General features: G+C 40.7%; 3 protein-coding genes and 2 long non-coding RNA genes across 9 annotated transcripts; 2 read left to right on the top strand and 3 right to left on the bottom strand.

The window, feature by feature from the left end:
• Positions 1-4675: 4675 nt before the first annotated feature.
• On the bottom strand, positions 4676-16033 carry LOC103433214 (uncharacterized). Its single transcript, XM_070820528.1, has 14 exons — positions 15825-16033; positions 15456-15714; positions 14961-15301; positions 14588-14873; positions 14310-14377; positions 14061-14132; positions 13570-13818; positions 7387-7462; positions 7011-7087; positions 6882-6931; positions 6470-6554; positions 5849-5947; positions 5281-5635; positions 4676-4987 (listed from the first exon to the last, which is right to left on the bottom strand). Exons 1-13 carry the CDS (start codon positions 15999-16001, stop codon positions 5390-5392), a joined length of 2085 nt encoding a protein of 694 aa, XP_070676629.1. The 5' UTR covers positions 16002-16033; the 3' UTR covers positions 4676-4987; positions 5281-5389.
• A 91-nt stretch (positions 16034-16124) lies between these two features.
• LOC103433210 (membrane magnesium transporter) lies at positions 16125-18068 on the top strand. Of its 2 annotated transcripts, XM_008371448.4 has the most exons (5): positions 16125-16355; positions 16517-16569; positions 16650-16750; positions 17691-17785; positions 17866-18068. In XM_008371448.4, exons 1-4 carry the CDS (start codon positions 16277-16279, stop codon positions 17782-17784), a joined length of 327 nt encoding a protein of 108 aa, XP_008369670.2. In that variant the 5' UTR covers positions 16125-16276; the 3' UTR covers position 17785; positions 17866-18068. The 2 variants fall into 2 exon arrangements, with proteins under 2 accessions (XP_008369670.2, XP_028956897.1); XM_029101064.2 differs by having other exon boundaries at positions 17691-18068.
• On the bottom strand, positions 16651-16959 carry LOC139195284 (uncharacterized). The gene is made up of 2 exons (XR_011580056.1): positions 16828-16959; positions 16651-16781 (listed from the first exon to the last, which is right to left on the bottom strand). It is a non-coding gene; the product is annotated as an uncharacterized lncRNA (long non-coding RNA).
• A 400-nt stretch (positions 18069-18468) lies between the features above and the next one.
• LOC103433211 (transcription initiation factor TFIID subunit 8-like) lies at positions 18469-20431 on the bottom strand. The gene has a single exon (XM_008371449.4). It carries the CDS (start codon positions 19915-19917, stop codon positions 18727-18729), a length of 1191 nt encoding a protein of 396 aa, XP_008369671.2. The 5' UTR covers positions 19918-20431; the 3' UTR covers positions 18469-18726.
• A 4263-nt stretch (positions 20432-24694) lies between these two features.
• On the top strand, positions 24695-27686 carry LOC103433212 (uncharacterized). Of its 4 annotated transcripts, none has more exons than XR_011580054.1 (5): positions 24695-24902; positions 25027-25257; positions 25359-25436; positions 25530-25811; positions 25967-27686. It is a non-coding gene; the product is annotated as an uncharacterized lncRNA (long non-coding RNA). The 4 variants fall into 4 exon arrangements; XR_529093.4 differs by having other exon boundaries at positions 24989-25257; XR_011580053.1 differs by having other exon boundaries at positions 25530-27686.
• Positions 27687-27957: the final 271 nt, after the last annotated feature.

Below are 27957 nucleotides of genomic sequence, written 5' to 3'. Positions count from 1 at the left end.
CGAGATTCGGGGAGCAGTCTCTTCGATTTTTGAGAAAGTAATCATGTTGGGAGTCTGGCTCTCGAGATTCGGAAGGCGGTGCCTCTTCGATTTTGGAGTAAGCAATCTTGTTGGGAGTGTTTTCTCGGATGTGAGTAAAGGTTGGGCATGTTTGCTAGTCTACCTTGCCACGAAGCACGGAGGTTGACACACAGGGACTTTCCAATTATCCAGCAGTGGTACTGTTCCTTTACCCTTGTGGGTAATAATATGGTAGCTAGACCTTCAAAATTTATGTGTCTAAACTTTGTGAGTGCTGTTTCTTTGCTATTCTTTTACCTTTCTTGGTCAGAGCGATGTAGTGGGAGCTGCAAGCTTCACGTGCTCAACTTTGGCAGAGACTTTGACAAAGTTATCTGTGGTACCCATGAGCTATTGTTGCGTGTGGGAAGTGGGTGATTGAACAGTAAGATTCATGTGCTTTCTACTTCACCAGAAGTCTTCGACAGAATGCCCATAATTTCCGCAAAGCTGAGTGTGCGTGTGACAGGTGCTGACAAAGCTAGAAAAGAAGGTGCCTCTTTGATTTCTGAGATCGGCCCTCGTGGTCTCTGAGCAGCCCAGCTTTTGAGAAAGCGAGCGCCTCTTCGATTTTTGAGAAAGCAATTATGTTGGGGGTCTGGCTCTCGAGATTCGGGGAGCAGTGTCTCTTCGATTTTTGAGAAAGTAATCATGTTGGGAGTCTGGCTCTCGAGATTCGGAGGGCGGTGCCTCTTCGATTTTAGAGCAAGCAATCTTGTTGGGAGTGTTTTCTCGAATGTGAGTAAAGGTTGGGCATGTTTGCTAGTCTACCTTGCCACGAAGCACAGAGGTTGACACACAGGGACTTTCCAATTATCCAGCAATGGTACTGTTCCTTTACCCTCTCTTCGATTTTTGAGAAAGTAGTCATGTTGGGAGTCTGGCTCTCGAGATTCGGAGGACGGTGCCTCTTCGATTTTGGAGCAAGCAATCTTATTGGGAGTGTTTTCTCGAATGTGAGTAAAGGTTGGGCATGTTTGCTAGTCTACCTTGCCACGAGGCACAGAGGTTGACACACAGGGACTTTCCAATTATCCAACAGTGGTACTGTTCCTTTACCCTTATGGGTCTAAACTTTGTTAGTGCTGTTTCTTTGCTATTCTTTTACCCTTCTTGGTCAGAGCGATGTAGTGGGAGCTGCAAGCTTCACGTGCTCAACTTTGGCAGAGAACTTTGGCAAAGTTATCTGTGGTACCCATGAGCTATTGCTGCGTGTGGGAAGTGGGTGATTGGACAGTAAGATTCATGTGTTTTCTACTTCCCCAGAAGTCTTCGACAGAATACCCATAATTTCCGCAAAGCTGAGTGTGCGTGTGACAGGTGCTGACAAGGCTGGAAAAGTAGGTGCCTCTTCGATTTCTGAGATCGGCCCTCGTGGTCTCTGAGGAGCCCAGCTTTTGAGGAAGCGAGCGCCTCTTCGATTTCTGAGATCGACTTTCGTGGTCTTTGAGCAGCCCAACTTTTGAGAAAGCAAACACCTCTTCGATTTATGAGATCAACCCTCGTGGTCTCTAAGCAGCCCAGCTTTTGAGAAAGCAAACGCCTCTTCGATTTCTGAGCAGGCGCCTCTTCGATGTCTGAAGCTCCGTCGAGTGCAGCTTTTTATAGGGGCTAGCATTAAGTTCCAAAGCACACTTGAATCTCCACCAGTAGAAGCTCCATTCTTGCACTTCTAAGATCTTGATTTGTCCGACCTCTTCTCTCTTCAATACCTTTGAAAAATGGCTGGCCCCTCCGACCGTCGTTTTGACTTGAACCTTGTTGAAGAGGCAGCCCCGCCTTCTCCAGACAACATATGGCGCCCATCCTTCGTCTCCCCTACTGGTCCTCTTACCGTTGGGGATTCCGTGATGAAGAATGATATGACCGCTGCGGTGGTGGCCAGGAACCTTCTCACTCCCAAAGATAACAGACTACTTTCCAAACGGTCTGATGAGTTAGCTGTTAAGGATTCACTGGCTCTCAGTGTTCAGTGTGCAGGTTCTGTGTCTAATATGGCCCAACGCCTATTTGCTCGAACCCGCCAAGTTGAATCATTGGCGGCCGAAGTGATGAGTCTCAAACAGGAGATTAGAGGGCTCAAGCATGAGAATAAACAGTTGCACCGGCTCGCACATGACTATGCTACAAACATGAAGAGGAAGCTTGACCAGATGAAGGAAACTGATGGTCAGGTTTTATTTGATCATCAGAGATTTGTGGGTTTGTTCCAAAGGCATTTATTGCCTTCGTCTTCTGGGGCTGTACCGCGTAATGAAGCTTCAAATGATCAACCTCTGATGCCTCCTCCTTCTAGGGTTCTGTCCAGTACTGAGGCTCCGAATGATCCCCCTCCGATGCCTTCTCTTTCTGGGGCTCTACCGACTGCTGAGACTTCTCCTAAGCAACCTTTGTGAAGGCTCCATCTTGTTTGTTTATTTTGACTCATGTATATGTACATATTTGTAGCTTATCGGGGATATCAATAAATAAGTTTTCCTTCATTTCAACGTATTGTGTTAAATACACCAAAGCCTTCTTCGCTAAGTTCTTTGAATTTTCTTTTGTTGAAGCTTGTATGTTGAAGCTTTCTAAGTGGAGCATGTAGGTTGGGGTAGTGTTCCCTTAATTTTTCGAGTGAGGAAAACTTCTCGGTTGGAGACTTGAAAAATCCAAGTCACTGAGTGGGATCGGCTATATGAATCTTAGAACGCCATTGTGCTCGGTCCTGTGTCATGTCCTTCGTTAGATCCAAGTACTCTAAGTCTTTTCTTAGAGTCTCTTCCAAAGTTTTCCTAGGTCTTCCTCTACCCCTTCGGCCCTGAACCTCTGTCCCATAGTCGCATCTTCTAATCGGAGCGTCAGTAGGCCTTCTTTGCACATGTCCAAACCACCGTAACCGATTTTCTCTCATCTTTCCTTCAATTTCGGCTACTCCTACTTTACCCCGGATATCCTCATTCCTAATCTTATCCTTTCTCGTGTGCCCACACATCCAACGAAGCATCCTCATCTCCGCTACACCCATTTTGTGTACGTGTTGATGCTTCACCGCCCAACATTCTGTGCCATACAGCATCGCCGGCCTTATTGCCGTCCTATAAAATTTTCCCTTGAGCTTCAGTGGCATACGGCGGTCACACAACACGCCAGATGCACTCTTCCACTTCATCCATCCAGCTTGTATTCTATGGTTGAGATCTCCATCTAATTCTCCGTTCTTTTGCAAGATAGATCCTAGGTAACGAAAACGGTCGCTCTTTGGTATTTCTTGATCTCCGATCCTCACCCCTAACTCGTTTTGGCCTCCATCTGCACTGAACTTGCACTCCATATATTCTGTCTTTGATCGGCTTAGGCGAAGACCTTTAGATTCCAACACTTCTCTCCAAAGGTTAAGCTTTGCATTTACCCCTTCCTGAGTTTCATCTATCAACACTATATCGTCTGCGAAAAGCATACACCAAGGAATATCATCTTGAATATGTCCTGTTAACTCATCCATTACCAACGCAAAAAGGTAAGGACTTAAGGATGAGCCTTGATGTAATCCTACAGTTATGGGAAAGCTTTCGGTTTGTCCTTCATGAGTTCTTACGGCAGTCTTTGCTCCTTCATACATATCCTTTATAGCTTGGATATATGCTACTCGTACTCCTTTCTTCTCTAAGATCCTCCAAAGAATGTCTCTTGGGACCCTATCATACGCTTTTTCCAAATCTATAAAGACCATGTGTAAATCCTTTTTCCCATCTCTATATCTTTCCATCAATCTTCGTAAGAGATAGATTGCCTCCATGGTTGAGCGCCCTGGCATGAACCCGAATTGGTTGTCCGAAACCCGTGTCTCTTGCCTCAATCTATGCTCAATGACTCTCTCCCAAAGCTTCATTGTATGACTCATTAACTTAATACCCCTATAGTTCATGCAATTTTGTACGTCGCCCTTATTCTTGTAGATAGGCACCAAAGTGCTCGTTCGCCACTCATTTGGCATCTTCTTCGTTTTCAAAATCCTATTGAAAAGGTCAGTGAGCCATGTTATACCTGTCTCTCCCAAAACTTTCCACACTTCGATTGGTATATCGTCTGGGCCTATTGCTTTTCTATGCTTCATCTTCTTCAAAGCTACAACCACTTCTTCCTTCCGGATTCGACGATAAAAAGAGTAGTTTCTACACTCTTCTGAGTTACTCAACTCCTCTAAAGAAGCACTCCTTTCATGTCCTTCATTGAAAAGATTATGAAAATAACCTCTCCATCTGTCTTTAACCGCGACTGAACAATCTCTTCACCGTAAACAAATTCGCAATACTATCCTACCTTATTATCGATGATTGGACCTAAATTTTTTCATTTCTCTCTTGAACGCACCTTTAATTTAGTTGTCCATCCATCCAATCATATACATCTAACGAGGAAAGAGTCCATATAAGCCGGTCTTTTCGGATATTGTTGTCAAAACTTGGTTGCAGATCCTGCTGCAGCCACTTTACTGAGATGCATTTCGAAGGGATTTCACAGTAGGAACTGTAGGAGAGTAGATTGATTCACTTGAACAATGAACAGCCAAAAGAGAAGTAATTGGTTGGTTCCCTAAGCAACAATTCCAAACGCTACATCAAGAGCGACGACGAAACCCCAAAACCTGCAAATTTATACGATATAAACTGAACTTACACTCAAAATTGTTATATACAAGTGTCAGTGATTACAAATGCAGATATAATGATCGAAATGATAAAGAGGTAACTTCAGATAACTACTGTTGAAGCTTGTCAATCATGTGGTTCCTTTGCTTTACAGACACCAGCAGGGAAGATCGATGCTAAGCTTCCGACATGCATGTTCTCAAACCATATTTGGTCCCTATTCTTTTGATACTGCATGTGCTTCATCAATAACGTCCATCCGCCACCATCTCTCTAACTCGGGAAGTTGTTCATCCCTGCAAACTGTGCATATTAGTTCAGCATATTCACTTGACTGACAATTTTCAATAAATTCAACTTGATTATGTTATAGAACAGATGCACAGCAATTTGACATTAATAAACTCAACGTAAAAAAAATATTTATAGCAGTTGCACTATCTGTTGCCACCCGTTTGTTGCTGGCTTACGACCTACACGGAAGATTCCTTCAGTTTATTAGGTGGAGTGCAAGCCACAAATCTGGAATTAGTGCTACCCATTTATAATATGATAAGATCACAAAAATGCAGCAACCGCCAGCCCTTACCATTGCTGGGAGAAATAGATGTGATCGGGAAATGAGTCTAGACCACTGCACAGTTAGACTATACCCCATTTAGCTCCACTGGTACAAGGCTTGCCAGTTTCCTACATCGTTAACTGCAATCACTTCTTTCACCAGAGTTTGATTTACGAAGCATCAATCTGTACATAGGAGCCCCACGATCTAGGACATGTCGTTCCCAATCTGACCGAACTCCAAAGGGGTTCTCCTTAAGCCACCCTCCATTAGTTACGACATAACTTTGTTCATGCAGAACAGTAAGCTTTCCCTTACCATATTTGTGAAACTGTTCTTTCATTCTCACAGAGACGGTCTCTATGTCAGATTGCAGAAAGACCTACCAAATACAAGAAAAGTTAGCAAGTTGACCTGTCAGAGCCCTGTCATGCAGCTCACCTACATAAAATTTTCAAGATTTTGTATGTTTAACAGTGCATCTTGGAGTATACGCCGTTATTTGCAGTGGTTAGAAGGGAGAATGAAGGTTGGCAAAGAAGGTAAGCAAAGTTCATATGCAACTCTGTACTGAAGTGGAGTTGAAAAATAGTACCTTTCCATTAGCTGTAAGGAGATCAGAAATTGCTTCAACTAATGACCTTTGCAGCATACTCCATCTATGTTCTGGTTCACTGAAATCAGGATTCGGACACTACATGGGGAAAATCCCAGTTAAATTATAGATACATATATAAATCTAAGTAATCAGTGGAAACATCACATCACATATACTCCCTACTTTCAATGTCATTTGCAAGTGAAGTGATAGATACAAATTTAAAAGAGAACTATATCTTTCTTAACTTATAATGTGGAAATGCGGCATCAGGTTGTTCTCTACAAGGAACTATTCAAGTTATCAAACGAATTTTTACAAAAGATAAAGTAAATATATGAATCACATATACAATTCCATTAAAGAAAACAAGAAATGAAAAGAAAAAAAAAAACTCAGTTTACCATGTCTTTTTAGTGTTGGCATGGGAAAAAACCAATATCGGCAGAATGATATTACATTTTCCTAATTCATAAAGTAAACAACGTCTAGGTACGAACCCTATCTAGACACTTGATTAAAGAGGCAGAACCGTTGTTGGTAGAATGACATTACATTCTGATAAGAGATAGAGTTTTGACCATAAAAGATAAGAGACATAAGAGTTGCAATCCTAACCTGTATTGACACAAGAACTAGCTTTCCAGGGTAACTAGAGATAATTGAACGGAATGTTGATGTTGCATTTGTTGCAATGAAATACCTAATGTAGACAAAAGCAGAACAAACATAGATAAGATGATGAAGCTTGAGCTTTAATGTTAGAAACATCCTATTCTATCAATGAAAACAGCATAGTTTCCTACATCAACCCCAATTCAAACAGATAGGTGCAAACACACACTCACACAGGATGCGTCCACTAAATTTAACTTACAAAACTGAACAACCAATTTTATCTGGCACAAGCTAACTAGACATGCACAATACAAAGAATTGCTGGACCTAGTTTAATTTCATGTAGAAGTCAGTTAGACCAGCAAATTCACAAGGACGTAGTTGTTTTGCAGCACAAGGATAGAACCCTTACCCGTTTCGTATACCAGACTGGTGAACAGAATCCAGGCAAGGTTGTACCAGCTGAAAGAAGTTGTAAAACTGTCACTAGTAGATGATAAGAATAAGCAAAAAGAATATAAAAAATTAAAATACTGGAAACCTTTTTATTCATCTCCAAACCAAGAAAGTTCAAATCCTTCCTTATTTTGGCCATCCCGAAAAGGAACATTCCATTACCTGTCATTTATTATTTGGAGTTAGAAAATAACCAGTAACTTCTATAACTATCTCATAATCAAATCATAAAGTTTTTTTTCCCAATATTATAGAAACATTTAAATGAATATTTGTTTATCCCAATCATAAGTTTATCATTTGTATCAAATTTAGCTTCTTGTGAGAACTTAATCATCATGTTTCTCTGATTTAGCTTTCTAACACAGAGACCAAGAACAACTAACAATGTAACAAACTGCAACCTAAAAGTGGAGGGGGGAAAACCCCATAGGAGCAGAGAAGAAGCTCAAATACTATACCACTTCCAATATCAACTACCAAAGGTTGAGCTGGATCAGAATAGGCAGCAATCCAGTCAATATCAAAAGGGTATGCCTGCAAAATACCACTTTCAGAATTTTGAAAAAAAAAAATTAGCACCGTATGCAATGCTGGACAATTGTATGTTTCGGAAGTGAATTGATCCGAAAGATCCCTTAGCTGAGTGATGCAGAATGCATCTCCTAATTCTACTTGGATTAGCTTTCCTTTTATTAGTTTTCCTATTTTAGTTAAGAATTCCCCGTTGTTAAAGGATTTCTTATTAGTTAAATTGCTTTCCTAATTTTTCAAAGTTTGTCTCTATAAATAGAGCAGATTGTAATCTTTTAATTTAATTTTTGATGAATGAAAAACTCTCCTTACTAGAACTCCCTGATTTCTTCCCCTTTCCCTTCGTCTCCTCGACCCCTAATTCGTCTCCTTGATCTTTTACTTCTTCTCGGTCCCGTCACACCCTTGTTCACCCTAATACTACCGCAGTTCTACATCAATTTGGTATCAGAGCCTACAATCCCTTTCGTTGGCGTTTGATCCCTGCCATGGCACCCCAAACCGTGGCCAACCTTGCAGAGCAATGTCATACGTTCCAAAACAAAGTCACGGACGATATCGCGGGCATAGAAACCCAACTCTCTAAACTCAGCACTGACCTCAAAGAAGAGTTGGTACAGGCTCACGCCCATCGTTCAACGACGGACCTTGCCATCACTAAACTTCAAAACTCCGTTCAGTTACTTATCAACCACTTTCGGGTTGAACACGCTGCAACTTCGTCTTCCTCCACAGTGATCCCAAGCTCGTCTACGCCACCACCAAGTGGCCTTTTGCCCACTCCACCGGTGGATCCTAAATTAAAGGCAGTGTCCTACGGAATGCCGCTTAGCTCCACTGGGTCTATGCTGCCACTCCATTATACTCAACACACAATAGGTCCTCCTCCAGTGACTCCTCAGGCTCTAAACCTCCCACCCGCTCCACATGATCAGTACCCTCCTCCCCCTCGCCAGTTTGACAACGAGATCATCCGCCACATCAAACCTATCGCTCCTACTTTTGATGGTCGTGGGGATCCTACGATGTTTCTTGATTGGATCCAAGCCCTGGAAGATTATTTTGCTTGGTATGATTTGACGGATGCTTATAAACTACGCATTGGTAAGATGACATTACAGGGAGCCGCTAGACAATATTGGAATTCTGTGGAGGAGCAACTATACCAACTGGGACAACAGCCTGTGACTCTTTGGGACGAGATGAAATTCAAGCTTCGCGAACAATATCTTCCTACATTTTATCGCCATCAATTGTATGATCAGTTATGGACCCTTTCACAAGGAAGTTTTACCGTTACAGAATTCCACGCTCGTTTTATTGAACACAAAATACGTGCGGGGCTTCGTGAAGAACCCGACATCACCATGTCTCGTTTTATTCATGGTCTTCGGGACGATATCAAGCGTGAAGTCCGTCGGTTCCGTCCGTATACTTTGGAAGATGCATATTGCCATGCATTGGAAGCTGAAACCTTTTTGCGGCCACAACGTAGGTACACCGGGACTCCCGGGTATCCTTCCACTTCTGCTCCAAACCGCAGTAATCCAAGCTCCAAATATGGCATCACTGGTCCACCTGCTCCCACGGTACCTGCCACAGAGAAGGGACCAGCCCTATCCACGGCTACTCACCTCGAATGCTATCGTTGCCATGCTAAGGGCCACATCGCCTCCCGTTGCCCCCACAGAACTTTAAATATTAGCTCCAACATTGAGGACCCTCGTGTGGACGAGTATGTGGAGCCCCTTGAACCTATTTATGATCCCGACCTTGATAATTGTTGTGAGGAAGAAGCATTGCAACAACTGAGTGTTATGCGTTGTATTTATTCAGCATCTACACCTCCACCTCCTGATTCATGGAAACGCACAAGTATCTTCCAGACTTATGTCCCTTGCGGTACCACTCGATGCCAGCTAGTTATTGATGGGGGAAGTACGCTGAATGTTATTTCTAAAGCTGCCGTCGATCGTCTTCATCTTCAGGCCGAACCACATCCCCATCCTTTTCAAGTCGGCTGGGTAGATAAAACTAGGTTACCTGTTACTGAAAGATGTCTTGTTCCTCTTCAATTGGGTCCCTGTCACGAGAAACTTTATTGTGATATCCTACCTATGAGTGTTGCACATGTGCTACTAGGCCGGCCTTGGCTTTATGACCGTAACGTCAAAAGTTGCGGCCGAGAGAACACCTATACTTTCCAACATGAAGGGAAAAACATAACACTCAAGCCTTCCAACCCAGCCATCAAACCAATTAAGGAGGTTCAACCGACACTGCCCTTAAACGGGAAGGCTTCGGAGCATCGTTTAAGTATCTTATCACCTGTAGATTTTACACATGAACTACAAGACACGGGTGTGGTCTTTGCTCTCTTGCTTAAACCGGTCTCTAAATGTACCCCCACTCCATTTGCCGAACCCATACGGCAGCTACTCACGGAATTCTGTGATGTTATACCTGAGGACTTACCAGATGAACTACCTCCAGCACGAGAGATTCAGCATGCCATCGACCTTGTTCCTGGTTCACAACTTCCTAACCTTCCCCATTATCGTATGAACCCACCTGAGCGAGCGGAATTAAATCGACAAATCCAGGGGTTGCTGGCTAAGGGTTTTATTCGTCATAGTTTAAGTCCTTGTGCTGTTCCAGTTCTCCTTACACCAAAAAAAGATGGCTCCTGGCGAATGTGTGTGGATAGTCGCGCCATAAATAAAATTACAGTTAAGTATCGTTTCCCAATACCGCGACTTGAGGATATGTTGGATGATTTGGCTGGTTCCCAATGGTTTTCTAAGATAGATCTTCGCAGTGGTTACCATCAAATCCGAATTCGTGAAGGAGATGAGTGGAAAACCGCGTTTAAAACCCCTGATGGTTTATATGAGTGGCTTGTTATGCCCTTTGGCATGTCCAATGCACCTAGCACGTTTATGAGGGTGATGACTCATGTGTTACGGCCCTATATTGGCAAATTTCTGGTGGTTTATTTTGATGACATCCTTGTATACAGCCACTCTCGAGAAGAACATCTCAAACATCTTCACTCGCTCTTCTTTACATTACGAGCGGAAAAACTGTATGCTAACTTACCCAAATGTTCGTTTCTTCAACCGCAAGTTCTATTTTTGGGGTTCAATATTTCTGCAGCTGGGGTTAGCACCGATCCCACTAAAGTGGAGGCTATTACTCGTTGGCCAACACCTACGACATTAACAGAGGCACGCAGCTTTCATGGTCTCGCCTCTTTTTATCGCCGATTCATTCCCGGGTTCAGTACTATTATGGCACCAATAACTGATTGCATGAAACAAGGAGCGTTTCTTTGGACCCCTGCAGCTGCCACGGCCTTTACAATTTTGAAGCAAAAGATGAGTCAAGCACCTGTTCTTCGACATCCTGATTTGACTAAAGTCTTTGAAGTGGCATGCGACGCTTCCGGAGTCGGAATTGGTGGCGTGCTTAGCCAAGAAGGACATCCAGTAGCCTACTTTAGTGAGAAACTTAATGCAGCAAAGCAACGTTATTCTACTTATGACAAGGAGTTTTATGCTGTGGTACAGGCCCTTCGGTATTGGCAATATTACCTATTGCCAAACGAATTTGTGCTATATTCCGATCATCAAGCTTTGAAATATCTCCACTCTCAACGCACCATCAGCAGTCGACATGTCAAGTGGTCTGAATATCTACAGATCTTTACGTTTGTTTTACGACACCGTCCAGGCATTGACAATAAGGCAGCTGATGCCCTTAGTCGCGTGGCTACTATTTTGCACACAATGACAGTTGAGGTCACTGGGTTTGATCGTATTAAGGCCGAGTATTCGTCGTGTCCAGATTTTGGAATTATTTTCCATGAAGTTTCCAACGGTAACCGTCGTGAGTATGTGGACTTTATTACAAGGGATGGGTTCTTGTTTCGGAAAACCCAATTATGCATTCCTCGTACTTCTCTTCGTGAATTCCTTATTTGGGAACTACATGGTGGTGGTTTGGCTGGACATTTTGGTAAAGATAAAACCATTGCCTTGATGGAAGACCGTTTCTATTGGCCGTCGTTAAAACGTGATGTTGCTCGGCTCCTCTCCCAATGCCGCACATGCCAGCTAGCTAAAGCTCGCAAACGTAACACAGGTCTGTATACCCCTCTACCAATCCCTCATGCTCCTTGGAAGGATATTAGTATGGATTTTGTGCTTGGTTTACCTAAGACTAGTCGCGGCCATGACTCATCTTTGTCGTAGTTGATCGCTTTTCTAAAATGGCGCATTTTCTACCTTGTGCCAAAAATACCGATGCTTCTCATGTGGCCAAATTATTTTTTCAGGAAGTAGTTCGTTTGCATGGCCTCCCTGTCTCTATTGTTTCTGATCGTGATGTCAAATTTGTTAGTTATTTTTGGAAAACTTTGTGGAAGCTTTTCGGGACTACTTTGAAGTTTTCCTCCGCTTTCCATCCCCAAACGGATGGACAAACGGAGGTGGTTAATCGCAGTCTTGGAAATTTACTTCGCTGTTTAGTTGGGGATAAGCCTGGTAATTGGGATCTCTTGTTGCCTGTGGCTGAGTTTGCTTATAACAACTCAGTTAATCGAAGCACCGGTAAAAGTCCTTTTGAGGTTGTTCACGGGTTTTCTCCCCGATCACCTGTGGATCTAGTTGCTCTTCCTATGGCTGCCCGCGCCTCCGACTCTGCTACGTCGTTTGCTGAACATATTAGACAACTGCATGATGACGTCCGTCGGCAAATAGCCATGCACACCGACAGTTATCAACTGGCCGCCAATGCTCATCGTCGTCACCAGGAGTTTCAGCACGGGGATTTTGTTATGGTGCGGATCTGTCCTGAGCGTTTTCCTAAGCAATCTTTTAAAAAGCTTCATGCTCGTTCGATGGGTCCTTATCGTGTCCTTAGGAAGCTTGGGTCCAATGCTTACTTGATTGAGTTACCTGCCACGATGCAGATCAGTCCCATTTTTAATGTCTCTGACTTATCTCCTTATCGGGGAACCTTTTCTCCACCTCTGTCGATGGATGTTGCTCAGAGTTCCATTCCTCCTATGGCACCACGACTTCCGTCCACTATTTCTGCCCCTACAGAGCAGATTGCTGACGTTTTGGATCATGAAGTTGTGACTTCGTCTACTGGAGGATCGACCCGTTATCTGGTTCGTTGGGTGGGAAAGCCTGCTACTGAGGATACTTGGATTACAGAAGCTGAATTTCGCGAGTTGGATTCCAGTCTTTTGCACCATTATCAGGATGCTCTTCAGGATCTTGATTTGGCAGCATCCCGTCCTCCTATCATCCATACTTACAAACGTCGTCGTTGTCCTTAATATTGGCTTACTCGCCTGTGTCGAGTTCTTTTCAGTAGGGGAGAATGATGCAGAATGCATCTCCTAATTCTACTTGGATTAGCTTTCCTTTTATTAGTTTTCCTATTTTAGTTAAGAATTCCCCGTTGTTAAAGGATTTCTTATTAGTTAAATTGCTTTCCTAATTTTTCAAAGTTTGTCTCTATAAATAGAGCAGATTGTAATCTTTTAATTTAATTTTTGATGAATGAAAAACTCTCCTTACTAGAACTCCCTGATTTCTTCCCCTTTCCCTTCGTCTCCTCGACCCCTAATTCGTCTCCTTGATCTTTTACTTCTTCTCGGTCCCGTCACACCCTTGTTCACCCTAATACTACCGCAGTTCTACATCACTGAGAGTGAAGTCAGGTTGATGCATCAATTCACATTTTACCCATAAATAAATTTAAACAAAGTGTTTTGAGTTAATGGCCCTTGTGGTAGGAACTACTACCACCATCATGAGATATGAGGCTAGATTCCCAAAGAATTGCAGCTCATGTACTTTCATATATTACAGTGGTTCGGGACAGTCATTACAAGAAGGGGTTCATTTTCTGATTAACACACATGCAAAATATATACCAATATTGACGTGGCCACCAGATACTAGATGGTCTTTCCAACCATGATGGGTTACAATACAAGACATTTAGTTTTGTCTCATTCGATAATTCTGAATCAATTTTTTTCAAGCTTCTGGTTAAAGTGGTGAATTTTTATGAAAGAAGAGCATGAAACATACCCTATCTAAGGCCATGACCCCCGGAAGTTTTCTTCCCTTGAGAAACTCCCATACAACTGAAGCATTCTCAATCATGGTCAAATGAGAGACAGAATTTGATTCCTTCACCATTGCTTCGCATGCCATACTCCCAACAACAGTTACGCTGCAGTTGCTTTGACTTAGTTGATTAAGCATTTGGGCCAGTATAGAAGCTCCTTTTGTGCAGTTACTCATACAGAATTTTACTGGACCAATCCAAGTGACTTTCTGCAATTCAAATGAGGGATGCCTGATAATGAGTCCATGACAAGGCCAGAAACAATGAGTGCTTGAACACTTAACACAAAAGAGAACATAATTCCGTCAAGAAAGAAAATAGAGATGACATCAAGATGGAATTTAACTTTGAAACTTTTGCAATAAAATTTAAAATTTTCAGTTTTCAATGCTGAAAAGTAAACAACCATAAGGGTGCAAAAGAACAGAATAATGAATATGGAGCCCAACACCGGAGTTGAAAGTGAAAAAACCGTCTCCAGGGCTATATTAAGCTTGCTAGATGTCATGCTTAGATAAAGTACCTGAGCAAACTCTTATGCACACTGAAATCTATCAATAAAACGAAGCATTGTCTAAATACAAAGAGAAATAGTTAACAAATTGATACTGTCACCTCAAAACTTAATTAAATTGGCATTTCGAAACCAAAAAACACTTCCTCTTCCTTATAATAGTACTTTGAAAGTCTTTTGATTTACCTTGCACTTTGTAAGCATGGAGTTTATTTCAACCAACGATACAGGCCCAATATCAATAGGTACCCATCCTAAAATAGGGGAAAATAACTTGGATTAAAACCCAATTTCACAAGTTACTATCACATGAGACTTAGATTGCGCAGTTTCAATGATATTGTGATCAGCAAAAGCAGTCAAAAGAAGAAGTCAATTCATACATGGCTACATGTTCTAATCATTCGTGGAAAGGAAGGGAGTCAAAAGGCATCATATTTTTGGTCAATCAAATGCAGTCTCACCATCTGGAATACCATGAGCAGGAAATATTTCCAATTGCTTCGGAAGAGAATCATTCTTGCACCAAAAGTCTTTTGGATATAGTATCTGTACATTTCTATCGTGTGCAACCTGGACTATATCTAAAGCTTCCTTAAGTGCCCCATGTTCCAAGAAATTCAAGGGAACAGATATCCCTAAGGCGTGAATTATTTGAAATGACATCATTCCAACAAAGACTAACCCATCGCATATTGAAGCTAAGGAGTGCAAAGCAGCTGCTTTATCAGAGAGATTACCCCCACCAATCTGCATATCCAAAGATAACAAAGTTAGAGTTCATAAGTCAAATTTTAAGTGGAGCCAAATAAAAATATAATAGCAGCAAGGGCATACAATTGCTACATAAGGTTTTGTGTCGGTTTCTGCAGCCCTTCTAAGTTGAGATAGGCTCTTCTCAAAGTGAAAACCAGCTAAGTTGCCATAGCAGAAGCGAGCAACTCCACAGGTGGATGCAAGCATCTTATGAGACCGGGAAAAGTAGTCATTAACAAAAATATCAACTCCTGATGACAATACTTGAGCAAATTTTGAACAATTGGCAACTTCCCCTCTAAACTCAGAAAGATTCTCAAGAAGAACAATATCTCCTTTCTCAAAACCTTCCACCTTTGATGCCAGGTTAGAAATACATTGCACCGGAGCAACTTTGTAGTCAACAAGAGATGACAAGAAATCTGATTTATGGAAACCAACAAGCAATAAACAAACTATCAAAATGCTGAATTGTCACACAGCTCAAACAACACAACGTTCGCTATCATAGAACATCATAATCGTCTAAATTACAGTTATAAACTAAAACTAACATTACCAAGAAGCATTTTATACCTGCAACAGACTGTGCAACACACAGTTTAGGATTAGTTTTAACACTCCAATCACTAGCAAGAACTACTCTAGCCCCGGATTGGCATAAATACTTAATCGTTAATACCGCATCGGATTGGAATCTGTGTTGTTCCACATGTTCATGAAGCAAAAGGGCAGAGTCAAATCTGACCAGGACAACTTTTGCAGCAAGCTCCTCCCTTGGAAATGTTCCGAGAGTCTGCAAGTGAGGCAGGGGATCCAATTCTCCTCCATTGGCCTAAACACAAAAACCCCAATTGAAAAAATGGAAAAAATTGAAAAATAATCACATAAAAGAAAAAAAGAAGCGAAATTTAGCTGGTGGATTAGAGTGTTAGAATAACTTACCTTGCAATTAAATGTTAAATTAGTGCCAAGGAGATTTGCTCTGAGATATTTGACACCGAAACGGTGACGTTTCGGAGAGAGGCCTGAGGATGTGGGAGAGAAACGGGGACGTTTGGGAGAAGAACCTGAGAATTTGGGAGAGTTTCTGAAAGAGAAAGTTGCATGAAGTTGAACCATGTTTCTGCTCCGAAGCCTCACCGGCTGTGCCCGTTTTAACTTTAACATGGAGAAGATGAAACGACGTGTCGTTTATTGTGATGGTGTCGCAATACATATAAACGACATGTATTTCCAAGTTTTAATTCGCATCTTCTACAAAACGAAGCAAAGAAGGACAAGAAGCCCTCTCAGAGTTTACTGGAGAAGAGCCAAACGCCGATTCGTTCTTGCATCGCTAACGACGTCGTTTAGGCCAATACCGGAGTTCTAACTTGCCGGAGATCGGAGCTAGAATGGCGATGAGTTTGGGCTTCGTTGTTGGCATCTTGGGAGTTGTAATTCTCTCTCACGCTGCTTATTCAACCGTTCAATGTAAGCCCTAATCGTCTCTATATCTATATCTGTACATATATATATATATATATATATATATATCAATTTGCATTAGAGAGTAAAAGGAATATGGGGTTTAGTTGTGTGATTGAAATTGGATTGTTTTTTAGGTTGGTTGATTTGATTTGATTTGATTGCAGACAGGGGATTGTTGAAGATTATGGAGGAACAGTTTTCAGGACCTCCATTAACTGTGAGATTTAACAAATACAAATTCATAAAATTGGGTTGATTGTGGTTTAGCTTGTCTAAAAGGGTTTATTGGGAATGCAGGTGGTGGCTGAATTGCTTCTAGGGTTAGCGTTCTGTATGTGGGCGGCACTTACTGTCCCGGGCACGTTTCTTTCGATTCATCCCTATTCTGAAGAGAACAGGTACGTATACGTGTTTTATTCTGTTCAATACCTGACTTGGGTTTGAGTTCAGGGTGTGATTGGACTATTTTCGATACCTGCAATTGAAAGTTGAAGTAAACTGTAGACATTGTGTTATGCTTATGCACTTTGCATACAATACCTTTTAATTATAATCTCGAGTTTGAGAATCTGTGAGTTGGCAAGGACTGGATGGAAAGAAGATGGCAACAATTTCAAAATTCATGTTTGGTTCATGGTAAGATTGAGAAAGTAGAGAACGTACAAACGGGAACTTTTAATATTCCCTTGAGAAGATAATACTTTGGGAACTTTACCAAATCCTGACAAAATTGGAAGGAGAGAGTTTGAGAAGAAAACCCTGAACTTACTTCCTTTTTCTTTCTATTTTCACTAATAATAGGATAATGGAAAGATAAGGGCCTTGTTTGGTGTTAAGGATTTGATTGGATTGCATAAATCACTGAATTCAGTGTGTGTTGAATGAATAAATGGATGCCAACTCCAAATTTTGTCCAGAGAATTATTTTCCATCTTCAACTTGGACAAGATTTGGAGGTTGACATCCATTTCTTCATTCAACTCATGTTGAATCTAGCAAGTTATCCAATCCAATTCAATCCTAGAAACCAAACGAGCACAAAGACTTTAGTTCTTTGCTTTCTCCATTATCAATAAACCCAACATAGGCTAAGAGCTGAATTTGTATGTCTCATTGTAGTGGGGATTATTGATAAGATAAGAACCAGCTATGTTTGCTCTTTTTAGGCATAAACTTTGCAAGAGAAAACTGTGTTAATGAAATATCTCAGTTGCTTTTTATTCGATGGTCTCTGTACTGGAAATTAACAATTGTGGAATAATAGCTAATTTGACTTTGGAAATGCTGTATGCAAGATGTTTGATTGGATCATTAACATCCGTTTATTTTGGAGTGCAGGATTGTTTCTCTACCAGACAACCTTGACTTTATGATCTTCAACCATCGTGCCAGAGTGTTTCCCGTGGAGTTGGATTTGAAGTTCAAACACTGAGGTATTTTCAATCAAGCAAACTTGGGGTGGGATGTATTCGACCAATGCTCTGACGATTTCAGTTTCTTTCTTGGCCTTTAGGGTAGAATGGCAGCATTCGGCAGATCAGCACTGTTTCTGCATATGTTTCCATGCATGTTCTAGTTGTCTTGGATTATGTTTTTTGTATTTTCTCTTCACTGTGTATCCCCTTACCAAAGACAGATGCCTGCTGACTTTATTGTTGCCTTGGCCTAGTCATTGAAAGTAATTTAAACTTGGAGACGATTTAGCTTTCGATATAACTATATGCCTGCTTGTCAAATTGAAGAGTTCAACGACATTACTTACCCACGTTGTGAACTGATTCTCTCGGGATTTTTATGGTGTTCTGGAGTACCTTATGTTGTAAAGTTTTTAATCGTTAAATATTTTGTAAAAGATAAAATGATCATGTTCTTATCGTTTGGTCTTAAATCAAGCTTTTGAATTTCCAATTTAAGAAAGCAGCACGTGATCACTGCCTCCCACTCTTAAGGAAGTACATTTTCTGTTGGGAAGTAATTTTCGTACATCTCTTTTCTCCTCCTCACCTCCATATATTTTGTACTTGCATGGTGAGAAAAGAGACGTGCGAAAACCATTTTCTCTTCTTTGCTTTAAATTACTACCCAAAAAAGTATAAACGGATCCAGTCGAAAGGAATTGAAGACAAGGAGGAGCACATAATTTGCTCCGATCAACTCAACATTCGAATTCAATGTGTCAATACAAATCTCAGATGGTGGGGAAAAAATAATACCCGAAAAAAACAACTTAATCCTAGAAAAATTGGTTCACAAGAAAGCGTGGAAATTGAAAGAATCATTCACATTACCTCTAACTAGATTCTACTTGTAGAACAACAAAGGACATAAAAATACCACTCCTAAAATCCCTAGAAAACCAGTCAATCAAATTAATCTACAACTGAGTGAGTTCCTGTGGGTTTTCCATCGACTGTCTAAGAATAAACTCTGCTCTCCTCTTCTTGTCATCCCTCTCCTCGTCTCGCCCGAACCAATATGCCTGTCTTCCGGCACCCTTCTGTTGCTGGCTCAGATCCGACGGTTGCCCCAAAAACTTCTTCCCGCTTCTGAACTTGAAATTCACTGACGGCCTGGTTTCGGGAAGAAGCTGTCTCCTCTCATCGTCTCCATCCATCCACGCCCCACTTTTCACAGCTTCAATGGCAGGCGCAAACGCATCCAAAAGGGAAGAACCCGCATTGTTCCCTTTTGCCACTTCGTCTGAAAACCTGGATGGCAAAACTACTTGGGATACTGATACATCTTTCTCCCCCGGCTGGATTGGCGGTTCAAGGAATGGATTACTTTGATCACTCTCGTTCCCCTGTAATAATAACAATCCCTTTCCATCATTACCGCCACCGCTGCTGCCCCTCAATGCCACTGCTGCAAAGGCTTCTCCTGAACCAGAAGCCTCACCATTGCACAATAACCTCTGCTGCAGACTCAACAGAGACCTCTCAGCCTTCCTCCTCTGCCTAGCCAGCTCGATCTTATCTTCTCGAGGATCGGTCTTCCTCTCATTCCACGTTGGTGTTTGGATGTAAGTATGTGGATCAGGGAAAGCCGGCAACCAATTGGGCAAATGCTTACTTGGCGGAGCCTCCCCAATCTGCTCGAAATTTGGGATCAATTTCCGTTGTTTGATCACAGGAAACCAAGGCAATGGCTGTGCAAACGGGATCTCTTCAGCCGAACCCACATACTCAACAATGCCTCTTACAATCCCGGACTCTGCAAGACAATGTCCCACCTCGGCAGCACCCAAAAACCCTTGCGACGACTCCAAATCCTCCAACGCCCTAATAATATCAAACACATTGGATTCGGTTCTACCTGCCATGTTGGCGTAAAAACTCGACATCTTCCCTAGGTCACGGAGGTGTCTGATGGCAATGTCGGCAAGGGCATCCAAAGCAGACTCCTTGAAGCTCTGAAACCCAACGCTCTCGCATATCTGCGCCACCGCAACTGTCGACAAGGCCCGGCCAAACTCATCAGCTCCTCCTCCACATCCTGTTCTCCTCGGCGCATCGCTACTTGGTTGATTCACTCTGCTGCTACTGCCCGCATCTCCATGGCTCATATTCAAACCCTCATATCACTCAGCTTTTTCTTCAACTCTCATATTAATCGACCCGTGAGCGCATTCCCGCAAGAACCCACGAATTTTCCCTCCTTTTCCCTCCTTTTCTCGAGAGTCAAACAGAAACATATAAAGGGGGAAAGTAAAATCGAGCTCACACTCAGAAACCCTAGAAAAATTCAGACCGCAGAGCAGCGAGAGATAGTCAAAATTGAAGTGAAAGAAACGCAATTCACGGAGTCTTGCAGCGAATCGAAGACTCCGGAACACGAATCAGAAGCAAAATTGCAAGTTCGGATTCAGATTGAGGGAAACATCGCAAACCCTAGAGGAGTAAGGAGAAGTAAGGCGAGGGAGAAGGTTTGGGATATGGAGGGAATTTATGAATTTTTGAAAGGAAAAAAATGATATTTGGTAAAGTTCTGGTAAGACCAAATAGCAAAATTGGCATCAAAATTCAAATGGGCAAGGAGATTTGGGAAAACGAAGGGAGGGAAGGAAGGCGAGGGATTTCGATGATAAAAATTTGTTTTGGGGGGGTTGGGTTTAATTTTATAGAGATTTCACTAAACTCAGAGGCGGTATCTGGGAGGTTTAGTGGGCTTGGAATATTGATGGGCCTTCTATATTGCTGACCAGGTGAGCAAGATTTACTTCTCTATTTTTTGGAAATTGTTATTAGCACTTCAAAATTTTCATTTTACACTTTAAACTTTTTATATTAGGAAAGAAAAATACAATTGTGAGGAGTGTAGAATGAGATTTTTGGAATGCCAATAACACATCTTTATTTTTTTAGGACTTTTTATTTGAACCGAGTTGTCTTCTGTCTACCCTCATCACTTTTTTGATAAAGATAATGCTGAGGAGATCAAATTTGCAAACTAAATGATGTAGTTGTTGATGATCCAATTAGGGTGGTACTAAAAGGGTAATGCTAGGAAGACTAAATTTTCGGTTCAGTTCAATTTTATTTCTATTTTTTCGATTCAATTTTTTTTTATCAGTTTGGTTTTGTTTGGTTAGGTTTTGTTACGGTTTCAGTTTTTTTTTTTAATTTATTATTATAAAACTTGATCTTCTTTTAATATGGAATTTAGAAAAGAGGCTTGCATTAGTAGACTAATAATAAGAAATGGGTTTTATCACAATGGTCCCTGAGATTGATCAAACTCATTGTTTTGGTCATTCACTTTCAAAATCAATCAATGTTATCCCTAACATGCACTACCGCACATTAATTTGAACCTTTCGTTAAGATTTCGTCAACTATTCTGTTAGTTTGTATGTGAGACCCACAAATCCAATGAAATTCTGGCATGTGGATTACACAAAATAAGGGTTTTTATCGCAAATGGTCCCTAACATCGATACATTGGTCCTTGAGTTTTAAAAATCGATAAATTTGGTCCCTGACTTTCAATATTGCACATCAATTTAATCCTTCCGTTAAAGTTTCGTCAATATTTTTTGTCCCACTGTCCAATCATATGGCACCACATGTATAAGAAACTTTTTTTTTCTTTTTAAGATTTAAAACTAAACGTAAAACAAGAAACTAAAAACGAAAACTAAAAGAATAGAAAAAAGTCATTGTTGTCTTCATCAGGATATGCTCAAAAGGAAAAGGAAGGCACCATGACACCACTAAAGTACTTGGCGTCCTAAACTCACTCCTCATTCTTTCTAGTTGGTTATAATCCTAAATCTTATCAAATTTGAATTGAATTTGGATTCAATTTTATCAAATTTTTTTTGATTTTTTTTCTTTCCATTTGGGGTTGTGGGATGCCAGAAAAATGCCAATGTGGAATACTCTTCTTTTGGTTCACTCTTAGAAAAATAGTTTCTTATAGTTAATCCACGTTGAGCCATATAATTGGATTAGTAAGACCACATTAACAGAGGGAATAAATTAATGTGCAATAGTGAAAGTTAGGGACCAAATTTATCGATTTTTGAAATCAATGACCAAAATGAGGAGTTGTATCAATGTCAGGGACCATTTGCGATAAAAAGCCTTCTTTCGTGTAATTCACGTGTCACCATTTGATTGGATTTGTGAGTCCTACATAAAAACTAACATAATAGTTGACGAAATCTTAACGGAATGACCAAATTGATGTGAGGTAGTGAATGTTAGGGACGACATTGATTGATTTTGAAAGTGAGGGACCAAAATGATGAGTTTGGTCAATCTCAAGAACCATTGTGATAAAAACCCATAAGAAAATGGGGAAAGTGGAAAGTGGGAAGGTAGTTGTACATATACAAGATCATATAAATCAATCCTACTCTATCAACAACATCAATTGCAAAGAAAAATGATCACTGCATCCATTCAATAAGTAAACAAATAGAGAAGCTCTTCCAAGTTCCGAAGCCTTCCAAAACTTTCCTCTATAACCAATGAAATATCCTCCCTATTTGAATCAAGTATGCTCCTTGAAAAAGCCTTAGGCTTAGTTTCAAACTTGGCAACAAAGTTTCACAAAAGAGAGACATCATGGGTATACATTAATAAAGTGTAAAGGGATTTGGTTCGGTTCGGTTTCATTCGCTTTTCAAACCCCCGAAACCAAAACCGAACCAATAAGGCTCAGTTCGGTTTAGTTTTTTCTTTTTCGGTTTGATTTTTTTCGGTTTTGGTTCGATGTTGGGTCTGTTTTTTTTCGGTTTTCGGTTTTTCGAACCTACCCCTACGTTATCAATGTGTAAATAATAAACCAAATCATTAACTTCCATGTCGTTTAGTTTTTAAAATTTAGTTTACAAATTTAGTCTTCCTAGCATTACCTGGTACTAAAATTTGTCTTATTTTTTCACCCACCTTAATAAAAATGTTACTCACATATTTATTTTTTAGTAAAATACTTTTAAATCCATATGTATAAATTCATTATGATTTTAACTAAATAAACTAAAATAGAATAAAGAAACACTAAAACTAACAAAAATAAAAATAAAATCCATCACCCTCCCAAATCATCCATGATGGGCCGATGACTATCAAGTCCCCAGTCATCCATCACCCTTCTCCAGCGACAATCACCACCTCACTCTCCCTTTAAATTCTGGTACTACCACCTTCACCCTTTGTTCCTCTTCCATAAAGACAAACAACGATGACCACCAATCACGTGTGGAATGGAGATGCAACAAAGGAGGCAGTCATGGAAAAGGACGACGACAACCCAGATTTTCAAATCGAATAAATACCAACTCCCACTTGGAATAAACGATTTGGAGCAATCTTCCCCTGTATTGGATCTTCTTTCCCCATGCTTCTCTCTCTTCCCCCCTCCCATTTCTCTCTCTTCATCCTCGTGCTTCTCTCTTCCACCCCCTCTCGTTTCTCTCTCTTTCCGAAGGAGATGCCGCCAAGCAAGTGTCAAGGGTTTTGGTTTTTGATAAGGGTGGGTGGAGGTGTTGGTGCGGCTAGGGTAATGCAGGTGCTGTGTTGTAATTAAGGAACGATGATGGTTTTTTTTTTTTTTTTTTTTTTAACATATTAACAATATCCTTTGAAAAATTAATAGAAAGAATCCGGATCCTCTTTGCGAGGATCTCAGGGTCGTGTCCGTGAATCATATATCGTGCAGTCAGAAATCATTTTAAATATTTTTATTTAAAATTGAACACAAATAATAGCTGACAAAAACTAACCGCACGATGTATGATGAACGGACACGATTCACAGATCCCTAGGATCATCACCGAAGGGATCCAAAGAGGATCCTGTTGGTAAAAGAAATTTATATTAGAGGTTATTTTATGAATAATGGTGGGTGGAGAAATAATATTTTTATTTTTTATGGTGGGTATAATTATAATGTGGGCGTAGAAATAGGACAATGAGATGTGTCTAATACCACTATTAGATTATTACTTAAGTCTTGATTAACATGTTTATTTTCTATTAGTGACACATTATTTGGTTTTCAAATTTGATATAAAATTTTATTTCCCTAACATTATCCATTTGATAAATGTTACATTTCAAATGTGACATAAATAAAAATTGGGTGTAGAGATAAAATTGTTTAATTACAAATAGGCGAGCAACGATTTTGTCCCCATCGAAAAAAGGGAAAATTACTGATTGTCCTTTTTGCTCCGCCTTCAACTCACCCTCCTCACCGACCTCTCTTTTTCGATCGGTTGGGCCCGACAAGTTTCCACCTGGAGATAAGAGAGCATAGCCATGCAGGAGAGATAAAAAGAAGAGAGATGGTGGTCATGGAGGGATGGTCGTTGGCGTCATAGAGGCACCATTGGTGATTGGGTGGTTAACCGGAAATGGAACACAGGGATGTGGGGGTTTGTTGTTGGATATCACTTTTTTGTTTTTTATTTTTAATCGCAAGAGAAAGAGGAGAGGTCAGAGGTGAACGATAGAAAGAGAGAGGAGGGGATTGTGGCCTTCGACAGGAAAAAGTGCCGCAAGATTTGGATTGGGTTCGTTTGAGGAGAGAACAGAGTGACTATTGTTACAAACCGTTTCTTAAAATATTGTATTTTATTCTTTAAACCTGTAAAATGATCATTTTGGCTCTAAATCGATGTTCTAATTATTTATCGAATCTCGACTCGAGAATTCAATTCTCATACTTTCTAAAGTTTCATGAATTTTGGTACGTTAACACAACGTCGATAATTGAATCTCAAATCGAAAGTACGAGGGCCTAATTGTAATTTTACAATTAGTGGAGGGTAATTTTGGTAATTCACTTAAGTTAGGTTAAGTAGGATTTATCCCACGTCCGGCCCACTATCTTTCTCTCTTGAATTCACTCTCTCCCTAAAACACCGAGAGAAGGGAGCTCCCACTCTCCCATTACCTTCACAAATCAACCTAAAGCTCTACATATTCGAAGTCTGTGGGATGCAAGGATCACAATGGTGGTCTTGTATGTGAGATCGGTGCAGTGTGGACCTCGACACCATTAAAGCCGAGAGCTTGAAGCTCTCAAACTCAAACCCAGGTATGGTCTCTATTTACCCTTTGAATTTCTGTGTTTAACCTTATCATTTTTCACTCTGTGATGTTAATTTTATGTTGAAACTCGAGGGTTTCAACCTCTGCAACTTTTTTGCATACGAATCCAGCCTTAACGACAAATTCCGGAAAATGTCGTTGAGTTTGAAGTCGGCTGGTGTTGGTGATCCATACATTCTCTCTCTCTTGCATCTGGGATGTTTGGATGAGGCTTTTGAGCTATGTGTTCAAGTTCTAACACCTGCATGCACCCTTATCTCTATTTCTAGTTTTCGGCAAGAGAAGGAGGACGAACTCCAGCGAGTTCGAGCCTTGATTCCCCCCCAATCCTGCTACATGTGGTATGGATAAGTTTTGAGTCATTTTTGTGGGATTTTCCTCGAGTTTAATGTGGTGTTGGCCTCTATTTGGATGCATGCTAACTCTCTGTCACTTTCTGCAGTTTCCGACGAGGTTTTTTGAGCAAAAACTGTTGAATCCGAGGTGGATTCAATCTCTCATCCTTCTAAACTAGTTTTAGGTGAGTCTCTTGATCTCTGGGATCAATTTGGAATTAAAAATCTGTAAATTTGGAGCTTGAGGAAGGCCTGATCGTCTCTGTACTTTTCTGCAGATTCCGGCGACCGCCGTTTTGACGGCTACAGTGACGGTGCCGTTAACTTTAACTGCATATCTTTCCTCATCAGGTATATTCCGTTATCTTTGTTGAACCTCACCGCACCAAAACGTGGCTTCGGCAACGACGAGTGTGACATCTACTTGTTGAACCGCGACGGCAAGTACGAAAATGCGTTCACTGACAACGGTGGCTCACAATGGTGCGTGTTTTTTGGCACGTGACACCACTACGGCAACGCGTGGTGGCACGTGGCCGGAGCACGCGGCATGTGTGGAGGTGTGTGCAGGACCCGTGACCAATGTTTACGTTTTTCAATGCTCTGAATCACATGGCGCCCTGTTCGAGCAAATTCATTACTTAAAATGGTAGTTTTGGACGATTTTCATAAATTGTCGATTAAAGCTTAACTTAGCTTTATATGATTATCACAGGTTTATTAGAGGATAAAAAGAAATCAAGCAAGGAGCCTTTTGACGAGGAGCGCCCTGCGTACCTATGAGTGACCCCTTCGAAAACTCAAACGTTTTTACGTTATATATATATATATATATATGCTTTTATATGCGGATGCATATTACTTATGTTAGTCTTTGACTACACTTATACTTAAATTAATATTAGATGACATCTTGAGATCATTTGTGATTTACTTTCACCACATGGTTATCATACATATCGTATAGCTAGCTATGACTGCAGGATTTATTACAGGTACATTATATTCTAGAGATGCTAGAACTCGCTAGTAGACGCTAGATATTGATTAGGTAGATGCCACTTCACTTGCTTGCTATACATTACTTATTTGTGATTGATTTACTTTCTTTGATATGACGTGCAAGATTGAGTTGATCTAGACTACTATTACTCTTGTATTACTATGTATGTAGTTTTCACTATCTATGTTTTCAAAATAGGGGTTATTATGTTTGAATGATTTTGAAGTGATAAAACTGGTCCACTCACATTTTGTTCTGTCGACATCTTTAGGACGTAACGAGAATAAGAAGAACACCGGTGATGACAAGTGGGCTTGGCTGTGAGGTTTTCATCCTTTGGATTTAGGGCGATAGTTCATTTACTGTAGTTTTATCTTGATTGTAATAATTGCATGATCACACTTTTGATAATGCCCAACACTGCACTTTTATGTGTTTAATTACTGTTGTGTGAAACTTCTAGCTACTTTAATGTGATGTGATAATAACGGGATTTAATCCCAAGATATTTTGTGTCCCTAAGTGGGGAGGTTGATAAGTGAACTATGTAGTAGTGATCGGATCATATTTATATATATTTTTACTTCGAATTCACTGTCTTTTCTTAGTTAGTTCCTTATATTTTTAAGCTATTTACGTTATTTTTGTGAAACATCATCATATTTATGTTTTGTAGAAAGAATAAAGAAAAGAAAAAAAAAAGAATAAAAAAATAGCAGAAAAAGGAAATGTGTGCAGGGAGAGAAAGAAGTGAGATGCGAAGAAAGGAAAGAAAATAATATAATAGAGAAGAAGGAGCGAGTCAGCAGAAAGAGGATAGTGAGAAAAAGGGAATAAAATAAAGAAAAGAAAGACAGGTTAAAGGGATTGGTAGCTGGAAAGGAAAAGCACGGGGAGTGTGAAGAATGGAAGGAAATAATAGAATAAAGAAGAAGTGGAAGGAGACAGCGTAAAAGAAGGGGGCCTCGGGAGCGAGAGAAGGGGGCTGCCTTTGGGCAGCTCGCAGAGACGCAAGGATTTGGGGGTCTGGGAGGACCGAGAGAGGGCGCTGCCCTTTGGGCAGCGTGAAGCTGCGGGGCGAAAAAAAGAAGATAAGGTGCTGTCAAGAGAGGATCAGGTATGTAGAGAAGAGAGGGACAGAGTCCACGAGGAGGTGGTGACGCGGGGAAGAACAGGAGCTGCCCTTTGGCAGCAACTGACGCAGTCCAGGGAATTGTCAGCGAGAGGAAGACAGGCAGATGCAGCAGATCACCTTCTTTCGGTTTACTCTCTCTAAACTTTTATTTTATTTCTGTTTTAATAATGTGTAACTAATTTTATTTTGGCTAGAGGTTAATTCAAAGCCATGATTTATATTTGTAATATGAATTGATTACATCCAGTTGTGATTTATAAGTTGTGAATTCAATTTACTTATCCGTTCGTATAAAAACTGATTTGTGTATGTTGGTTGAGAGTGCACGCTTAATTTTCATGCATGAATTTGACGCTAGAATATAAGGGAATTTCACCTAATCGTTATGAACTTATATTCATAAGTAGTGAAGGTTGCTAGTCACAATCACGTTAAGTAAATTCTTGGCATAAGTTTCATGCAAATCATAGTAACGAGTGTCTCGTCAATGCTTATGTTTTTCATAGAACTTATTGATTCTTGCTTGTATCTCTATTATGCAACTCATGTAGGGAACTTGTAGGGAATG

This window comes from Malus domestica, chromosome 04, assembly GCF_042453785.1.
Source record: "Malus domestica chromosome 04, GDT2T_hap1".
In the NCBI taxonomy this organism is placed as follows: domain Eukaryota; kingdom Viridiplantae; phylum Streptophyta; class Magnoliopsida; order Rosales; family Rosaceae; genus Malus; species Malus domestica.
This window is presented reverse-complemented; position numbering and strand designations above follow the sequence as displayed.